This window comes from Microtus oregoni, unplaced genomic scaffold (genome assembly GCF_018167655.1).
Source record: "Microtus oregoni isolate MIOR12 unplaced genomic scaffold, Mior012 000096F_ref0000112, whole genome shotgun sequence".
Lineage (NCBI taxonomy): Eukaryota > Metazoa > Chordata > Mammalia > Rodentia > Cricetidae > Microtus > Microtus oregoni.
The window spans coordinates 1,427,183-1,436,932 of NW_024544709.1; the positions used below are offsets into that span (position 1 = coordinate 1,427,183).

At 40.9% G+C, this 9,750-nt stretch overlaps 1 protein-coding gene across 1 annotated transcript; it reads left to right on the forward strand.

Annotated features, from left to right (window-relative positions):
* Nucleotides 1-2,199: 2,199 nt before the first annotated feature.
* Fgf20 (fibroblast growth factor 20) lies at nucleotides 2,200-9,457 on the forward strand. The gene is made up of 3 exons (XM_041644487.1): nucleotides 2,200-2,488; nucleotides 7,614-7,717; nucleotides 9,212-9,457. The coding sequence occupies exons 1-3, from the start codon at nucleotides 2,200-2,202 to the stop codon at nucleotides 9,455-9,457; spliced, it is 639 nt and encodes a 212-aa protein (XP_041500421.1).
* Nucleotides 9,458-9,750: the final 293 nt, after the last annotated feature.

The window sequence follows — 9,750 nt, forward strand, 5'->3', positions numbered from 1 at the left end:
CAGTTTAAAACCTTCAAGCACCCCCTCTTTAAAAGTGATCAATGTATGTTCTGGCTGCCCGAGCTATCCTGCTAGGAGATTCACACAACTTTGATCTAACTTTCTTTGATTTAACACTGCAATTAAAAAGATTTGGTTCAAAGTAAAAGCTCATTGGTTGATGCTTTACACTGATGTGATAATGTTTACACAGATGTGCTTTGAAATCTTGATTATGGTGGATTTGGGGGTCCCACCACATAACAGGCTGCTGTTATTGGAAAGGTAAAATAAGAAGACATTTACCTGGTACAACCTTTAAGCAAGACTTATCAATCTATGTTTCTAAAGTAATTAATCTGCTTGCTGTTTATGGCCTGGGCTTTTGTTTTATTTTGTGTCTATCAAAGGTAAATCACTTGCTTTAAGGACTCTTTTATAGCCTGGTCCCACAAGGGTCAGTAGTTAGGCCTGTGGTGACAAAAAAGTGTAACTTTACCTCCTTTAAAGCACCTGCCAATCAATTATCTGAAGGAGAGGGAGGAAGAGGGGAGGACGAGGGGAATGAGGAGGGTGAGGAAGAAGAGAAGCAGTGGAAGGAAACAACATTTAGAGAAAACAAAATAAACCAGTCAAATCCATCTGAGCTCCCAAGGTTAGGCTTTGCTGAACAGAGCACAAAACAAGACTGGAATTCTAATATTAGCTATTCTGTAAACTCTCTGTGTAGGGAAAGAACAAATCTGACCAGTGATCTCAGCTTTTCTGCCACTTACACATCTCACTAGCTAGCTCTTAAGGCTAGCTAGCTAGTCGTATAGAGTCTCAACATTTAAGTAGATATATGTCTAACTCCTTCAGGTCAATTTTTCTTTCGTAAATATGTTTAGTTACTCTTAAATTTCACCAGTCACCTTTGAAATCTCAGACACTCATCAAGAACCAATATAAGGTTAGCATCTAGGAAATTACAGCTAAGAAGAAGGAAGTTCTCTCAGCCTGGATAAGGGCCCAGGGGCTTCTATCATTCACGACACTATTTGTATTCACAGCAAATTATAGGAATGTGAACCAGCCTATTTGAATGTCCTTGTAGCCTCACGATTCATAATTATACTGCGCTATGTTATTATTCTGAGGAGAAGCCCACGTCCTCCACACACAATTTATGAGTTCCACGTAGATATAAGTCAATCCTGGTTATATCATTTGCTGAGTTAAGATAAACATTAAAGAGAACTAGAGAAGGGGGGCAGGGTGTTCCCAACTTAAGCTTGATTATGTAAAGAAAATCCCCCATCTAAATGATAAAAGAAAAGAGTAATGCTTGTACATTTTATTAGTGTTTTAAAATTAGTGCGTTAAACTGTCAAAGCTTTGATTTTTCTTTCATGTGTGTCTGGGCAGGCCTAAGCCTCGGGTAACGCCCTTTCCCCTTCTCCCTCCTTGCCTTTCTTTGCACCTGTCCACTGCAGGCTCCCAGCAGCTCCCAAGGAGTCCAATTCTCTTGTACTCTCTCTCCTCCTCCCACCCATCTCCGTTTCGGTGCTCCCTCCCCCCTCCTGTATTCTGCAAGCTGGGCTCCTTCTCCCAGGTCTCTATCTCTGCAAATGAGCTCACTTCAAAGGTGGCACAGGAGCGGCCAGACAACACCGTGGTTGTCTCAGAGACAACCCAGAATACCAGGGGTGTCGGCTGAGCCTCCCCGATTTTGACTGACTATCGCCAAGCGCAGGAATGAGTTTTCCAAGTGCTTCTTCCTTCAGTCACTTCCGAAGAGCAAAACGTGTTGAGAGGAGGCTGGTTTAAGATTTCAAACAAAACCAACCTCCCAGGCGCGCATGAAAGGACTTGATTAGCATATGTCAAGAGGACCCGCATATATACCGGGAGTGTATGTACACAGGACTGTGATCTGATCAGTTTGCTGAGCTGGAGCCCCAGCCCCCAGCCCCAGCCCCAAATCAGCAACCTCAGCTCTAGATGTTTCTGCAAAGCCAGCAGCCAGCTCTCACCTACCCAAGGAGAGAAGATCGCTTCCAAGACGGTGCAGTGCACTGTCCCTGCAGAGACCTCACAGAAGTAACCCAGCCTTAACTTTTTGTGCCTATTTTGCTATAATTTTTTTTCTGCATTAGCCTAGCCACCCACGCTACACTTTTTTTTTAAATTGGGGTTCTCTTGTTTTCCGGAATTTTAGCCTTCCTGTACAGCCCCTCCATGGCTCCCTTAACCGAAGTCGGGGCTTTCTTGGGCGGCCTGGAGAGCTTGGGCCAGCAGGTGGGGTCACACTTCCTGCTGCCTCCTGCAGGGGAGCGGCCGCCTCTGCTAGGCGAGCGGCGGGGCGCGCTGGAGAGGGGCGCCCGAGGCGGCGGGCAGGGTTCCGTGGAGCTGGCGCACCTGCACGGCATCCTGCGCCGGCGGCAGCTTTACTGCCGCACCGGCTTCCACCTGCAGATCCTGCCCGACGGCAGCGTGCAGGGCACCCGGCAGGATCACAGTCTCTTCGGTAGGTACAAACAGCCTGTCCTTGCGCCCCCAAACTCCCCTCCTCGTCTCACCTCCTTCACTCCAAGCTGGCGGACTGAGCCTGGGCTGCGTGTTGCCAGAGACCCTGGACCCTTTGGGTGCTAGGTGCAGGGCTCTGGGCTTGTGAGAAATTGCCCTGACCTGGAGGAGCGTAGATCCTCGTGCAGAGCGTGGGTGAAGAAAGCGTGGGTGGGTACCTCACCCCGGGGTACGAAGTCGCTCTGTTTTCTCTGCTGCCTGGGGCCCCAAGCCTTGGACTAGGAACCGTGTTTTACACCGCTTCTCCCCCCTCACCCAGTATTGCCTCTCAGGCAGTTTTATTATTTTAAGAGGTTCCTGTATCGCGTTCTCTTCCCTTCCTTAACACACTTATAATTCTGTGTCCACTTTTTCTAAATTAGTTACGGGAAGCATCCAGGTTGTTATGCGGCTAGTCCTCCGGTGTCTCTGAAGGGATGGTTCTTAAACAGGATATGAATCTTCACAGTTCTACTTAGAGGACTGCCTGACTGCAGCTTCCTGAGCTCTTGCCTAGCGGGTTGGGGAGGGTGGAAGGAGATGGAGAGAGGGAGGAGGAAGAAGGACCGAGCATGCCCACCTGGCCAAGATTCCCTTTAGAAATTGCGAAACTCGAAAGCAGAGATCTTGGTATTGACCTTAGGTAAGAGGAAATGGGAAAGCGAAAGAAGATATGGCTGGGAACACAGAGAATCGTTTCTATATACAGCAGTGTCCAGGAGCAGAAGGGGTTAATAGGATGAAGCCGATTCTAGATTAGATCAGTACAGTTTCTACTGTTAATTACTCCTGGGCCAGCCAGGTAACTAGCAAGCGCCCTCCCGCAGTGTAAGTTCTGCTTTCTTGCCTGCACAACACACAAGAGAGGCTAAACCCGATGGTTTGCTAAAGGTACCTTCTGATTCTAATATCCCGGGATACTTCCCTCGCCTGTTGCTACGTTTGTTCCTTTTGATCAGTTAACCTGCTAACATGTTCATGGGACTTTCCATATCTAACCCGTGATGTCACTGGAGGGTGTCATTATAGTTTTAAAAAAATACATGATATCATTGATTTGTCAACACCGTTCTTTTCCTTACGGAATTTCTTGAGAATCTCCTCTCGGTGCTGAGTTCTTTCTTGTCTCATCCCCAATATCGTTCGTACACTCCCACTTCTTTTTTCACTTGTAGTGCTCATTAAAACTTTGGAGAAGTGTAAATCTCCGTTTTAGGATCGCACGTAACCTTAGATGGGAGAATAAGCATGTGGTGGTCATTTGGCAGCACTTAAGGGCTTAGAAAACTGACTTTAAAAAACCCACTTGCTTGCAGCTTCCACTGATCTCTTCCCATTCCCACCGACTATGAGTCAAGGGTGTCATGACCTAGTGGCCAACCTGAGGTCACTTTTGGAAAGTGTTTTTTTTTTTTTTTTTTTAATTGAGAAGCCTGACATTGTGAACCTAAAGAATCTGCTGACACCAGGTGGCCCAGTTCTCTTCCTTTAAGGACAACTACACTCCACTCTTAACATGAAAGTCTCCCCAAATGTGGCAACTCTTTCAGGCAAAGCCACTGGGAGATAAATGTAAGCAATATCCGACTTCCCTTCCTGATACCAACTGAGTAAGGGAATTCTTCCTACAAGCCGCTTGTAAAGCAGGTGTTACCTCTTCCCCTGCTGTGTTCTGTCTCCTTAGAAGACAGATTCTATTGGAAGAGATTAATGAATACTTTGCTGACTTGGTACCTTCAGCTGTATTGAAACCTGATCCTTTAGGAATGGGAGTGGCATATTCTTGCTAGTATACTGTAAAGTTTATATGCTGTATGATTGTTTAGGAAAGTATGACTTTGATTTTGTGTTGGCTTAAGTCATGCTTTGGTGGGAGATTATTTAGAAAAACAAAATAATCACTGTTATATAAAAGGAAGACAACCCATATTAGTATTTGAGCCTAAAGGAACAGCCTCTGTATGATACCTTAAAGTACTCGGAGTGACCTAGATACCACAACTGACTACCAGAGGATAAGGGATAAGGTCAATTTTAATGTATGCAACACAATGTGCTTCTTCATCCTCTATTTCTAGTGCCTTAACAACTAAGTATTAAATGAAAAACATAAACAAACTCACTTCTGTGATATGAAAATAAGAATTCTGAAAAAAACCCCTCAAGGATGGCCATTTGAAATATTAAATAGCATTACTATAATTTTATAACAATTTGAACACAAAAATAAAAACTCAAATCTTTAAAATTAAAGCCATATTAATTGAAGATGAACAGAGGGTTCTCAGTGAGGCTAAAATAATATCCCACCCGAGCTACCTGAATCTCTCTTGCAGAGTTTCTCTGCACAGCAGTATAGAAGGAAGACTTTACCTAACATGCAAACATAGAATCATTCCTTTAGAGAAAAGTGTAGCCTGAGATCAAACATATTCATTTAAAGCCTTTCCCTTTATTCTCCTCTATTCTCTATAGATTTGTCTGATGTGGTTGCATTGTGGGTTGACTCACCTGTTTATTATGATTTGAGAAAAGGCTGGCTTTGAAAACGATACCAGAAAGACAAAGGACCTCCAAGTCTTTTTATGGGACACTGGGCATTAGAAAATCTACCTAAAATCTGTGATTACCTCTTAAGGAAAGTGCTTCATGTCTATTCTTTGGAAAAGAATTAGCTTAGTTGCCACCTCATATTATAAATAAGAAAGACTTGTCAAATCTCATTTAAGAATCAAACGATTACAAATTACTGTGTGGTATACTATTTCTTTGGTGAGAAAAAGGATCAGAATTTTAAAGTGTGGCTAAAATCTTTAGGAGGGCCACAAAAACACACATAATCTTTTCCCCATCAGTTCCATGAGCCATTGCAAAATCATTTATGCCTGATTATGCATAAGGTTTTACATGTTGTTTAATAAAGTTAAAACTATTGGATATAATTATTCTAAAGGCATGTGTAATCATTTTCACTTATGTAATTACATATTTTGGACAGCACTATCTTCAGATAAGATTTAATGTGTAGGTGGAGTGTGTCCTGGGGTAGAAACATTGTGTGCACAACAGCAACACTTTTTAATTTGAGTGAATATTCAACATAATTTAAAGTAATTACACATTCATAATTATATCCTGGGTGAGATTCCATTTATATGTATTTAGGCCAATTATGTTTCAGGTTTATATTTTTATTCCTAACATGGATCCTTCACTGAGAAGCTTGGCAGTGAGTGTGATTTTCTCCTGTACCCCCAGTACACAGTTGCCATTGTGCTGTGTCCTGTGGAGTCTAGACCTTCCCTTCTCTGCTCCAGCGGCTCAGTTAGGGAGACTGGCTCTTTCAAGTCTTTTACAGGCTGTTTAGTAGTGTATTAAGATCCATGATAGCTCTAGAGTTCTACTAGTTTGAAAGTCCTAATAGTTTGAAAGAGCTCACCCGTCTTACTAAAAATCTATGTTTTGTTTGTTTTGGCAAATAGCAAATTAATCTCTGGGTAGAATAGAGCTTTCCATATCAAAAAGCAGTCAGATTCTGTACTTTCTCTTGGCTTTGGGAGTATCACATGCCCAAAGAAAAACTTGTACAATAAATCCAGAAATGGATTTATGCTATTTGTAAATCTTAGGATGGGGTGAGCGCAAAAAGCCACTGATGAAGACATATCCAAACAAAATGTGTATGGTGACCCTTGTTCAGTGGTCTAAGGAAAGAACCAGAAAAAGGCATCATTAGGCCAAAAGCTAGTGTGTACAGCAAAATAGGGCATCATATAGAGAGACCGTGCATCTTTTTAAACTATAGTTTGTTAGTGTGTTAAGTTGAGGGTTTTCAAAGGTAGTTTATCTCTTAATACATCAAAACATCTCCAAAAGCCATGCATAGAAAAATCTATTTATATACCAAACTTTTGGTATTTGGCTATTATATATAATGAATTATAAAGCCTGAATTATTTCTCTGAACTACACATTTTATTTTTATATGTCACAGAAGAGGATAGGGCACATTTTGTAATCTATAGAGTCTAGAAACTATTGTATTTCCATGTGTAGTGTGGTAGAACCTTTAGGTTAGGGCTCAGAAAATGTAGCACAAAGCACTGTCTTTATCAGTTACAAAGGCCATGTCAGTTACAAAGGCATTTCAGTCTCTCTTTAGCATGGGAATAACAATATCTTCCCTCCTAATCATCAGAGATTTTTTTTTAAGGTTGAGGCAAAATTATTAGCTCTTTATCTTAAAATGTTCATTCTGCATATATGCCCTTGTACCACATGTGCACTGCAGGGCCCATAGAAGCCAGAAAGCGGGTCAGATCCTCTGGAAATAGAGTTGTAGCTGGTTGTTCTCCGCCAACTGGGTGCTGGGAACCAAACCTGGGTCCTCTGCCAATAAAATATCTTACTTAGGTTTTCCATGACTATTACAAAGCATGAACCAAAAGGAACCTGGGGAAGGAAAAGTGTATTTCACTTGTAATTCCCAGGCCCTCACTGAAGGAAGTCAGGTCAGGAACCTGGAGGAAGGGATGCTACTTACTGCCTTGCTTCTTATGGCTTTCTAAGTTTGCGTTCTTACAGCACCTAGGACCAACTGCCCTGAGATTGTACTGCCCACAATGGGCTGGGGCCCTTTCAGTATCAATCATCAATCATGAAAATTACTATGGCTTTGTCCACAGGCCAGTCCATTAGCATTGTCTCAATTGAGGTTCCCTTTTCTGAGATGATTCTAGCTTGTGTCAAGTTGAAGGAAAAAATCAACACAAGCCGCAAGTGCTCTTAGTTGTTGAGCCATCATTCCAGCCCAGAAGTCCTTTTAGAAGCTTTAAGATGTTATACCCATACTAAGTATATGGGATTGGTATGGTTATTGTACATGAAATCAAAATAATTTATGGAAAATGTTTATAATTAAGTGAAAGAGCCATGCAAGACCAGAAATAACTGTCACCTATTCATCCACAATGACAGTACCTTCCATCTGTTTGTTGAATGCCTAAAAATGTTGATCTTTATCACTGTCCTTCCTGTAGTTATATTTCACTAATCAATCCAAATCTTTACTTTGTTTATATCTTCAGGTATCCTGGAGTTCATCAGTGTGGCGGTGGGACTGGTTAGTATCAGAGGTGTGGACAGCGGTCTTTACCTTGGAATGAATGACAAAGGAGAACTCTATGGATCAGTATGTATTATCATTTTTCATTTCTTATTATAGTTCTTGAAATAATTTTAATTAAAATTTCTATTCATGATGTCTGATAGACAATATTATATGTGACTGACAAATTATTTAGTTCTACATATATATGTAAAAATTAGAAATCAATCCTCTTTAAGTGTGTTGAGGTCATAGTATAGTCATTCAATATTACTTTTTAAATTTTCAACCATTATTGCCATATTCTCACCTGGTCTTCCTGTCCATTTTCTTGAGTCTTTCCAATTCCTCTATATTTTGATCCTTCCTACCAGAAATAGAACACTAGGTGTCAGCTCTGGGAAAACACAAAAAGTATGCAATATGTAGTGATCTGGAGATAGAATTACAAAACAATAAATAGAATTTTGAGAAAGTACATGCACACAATGTTTATGGTATGTGTTAGGATAAATAAACAATTGTGCTCTCTCTCTCTCTCTCTCTCTCTCTCTCTCTCTCTCTCTCTCTGTGTATATATACACAGTTCGAGTTAATTCCTTATTCTTGGTACTCTTCACCAATACAGTCTCTCGGTGAAAAACAGAATGCCATCTTCTGACTATCTTCTTCAGTGTTATCGAACAGGAACTGCAACTTAAAAATAATGGCTCTAGGTTCATCAAGTGTACATCAGCAGGTCTTTGTATAATTCTGGAACTCGTTCTGGGTCCACTGGGTCTGTATATATACAGAGAGAGAGAGAGAGAGAGAGAGAGAGAGAGAGAGAGAGAGAGAGAATATTTTGAAAATGTAAGAAACCATTGAACTTCTACGTCATTTTCCTTGATATTAATAGTAACATACTGAGGGCCTGGCGGTGGTGGCGCACGCCTTTAATCCCAGCACTCGGGAGGCAGAGGCAGGCGGATCTCAGTGAGTTCGAGACCAGCCTGGTCTATAAGAGCTAGTTCCAGGACAGGCTCCAAAACCACAGAGAAACCCTGTCTCGAAAAAACCAAAAAAAAAAATAGTAACATACTGAGAATAATAAATGTATTATTGAATAATACATTAATAAGATGATATCTAATGTGAAGTGATGAACTTGAGTTATGAAGTTAAATTGGAGCAAGATCTTGACTCTCTCAACTTGACAGCAGAGGTTTCATGTTTGTGACTTTGGCATATATCTCATGATGGGACAAGATGACCTACAGACCCTCTTGGTGATGGTGGCAAGGAAGTGATAATACAGAACACAGGAAAGCTAAAAGTTATCTATTGCATGTTTGAAAATAAAATCTAGAGTTGGAATATTTATTTAAAGTTCTTTGAACTAATCTACTGGATGAAGTAATATAGAGGAAAAAATGATGCACAATGTCTGAGCAAAATCAAAATAAAACATTATAACTTAATTTGATAAGGATCTTGCTATAAGGAAAGACATAATATAGAGATGAGACTTTTATAGGGAACTTATTTCGAAGGCATTTTTAAAACGCTGTATTTCTTTTTTCTTTTTTTCTTTTAAAGGAGAAATTGACTTCTGAATGCATCTTCAGGGAACAGTTTGAAGAGAACTGGTATAATACGTATTCATCCAACATCTATAAACATGGAGACACCGGCCGCCGGTATTTTGTAGCACTTAACAAAGATGGAACTCCAAGAGATGGTGCCAGGTCCAAAAGACATCAGAAATTTACTCATTTCTTACCAAGACCAGTGGACCCAGAACGAGTTCCAGAATTATACAAAGACCTGCTGATGTACACTTGATGAACCTAGAGCCATTATTTTTAAATTGCAGTTCCTGTTCGATAACACTGAAGAAGATAGTCAGAAGATGGCATTCTGTTTTTCACCGAGAGACTGTATTGGTGAAGAGTACCAAGAATAAGGAATTAACTCGAAGCAAAGCGACATCTTCATAAATGGATTGTACTTCCTCAGACTCCTTGGTCCAGTCATGTCAATTGATTGAAGCTGAAATCAGTTAATCTGGATACTGTGAACCATGCTGCTGACGCCTCACCTCTCTGAATAATGTTTACTTGGACAGTGACCTTAAG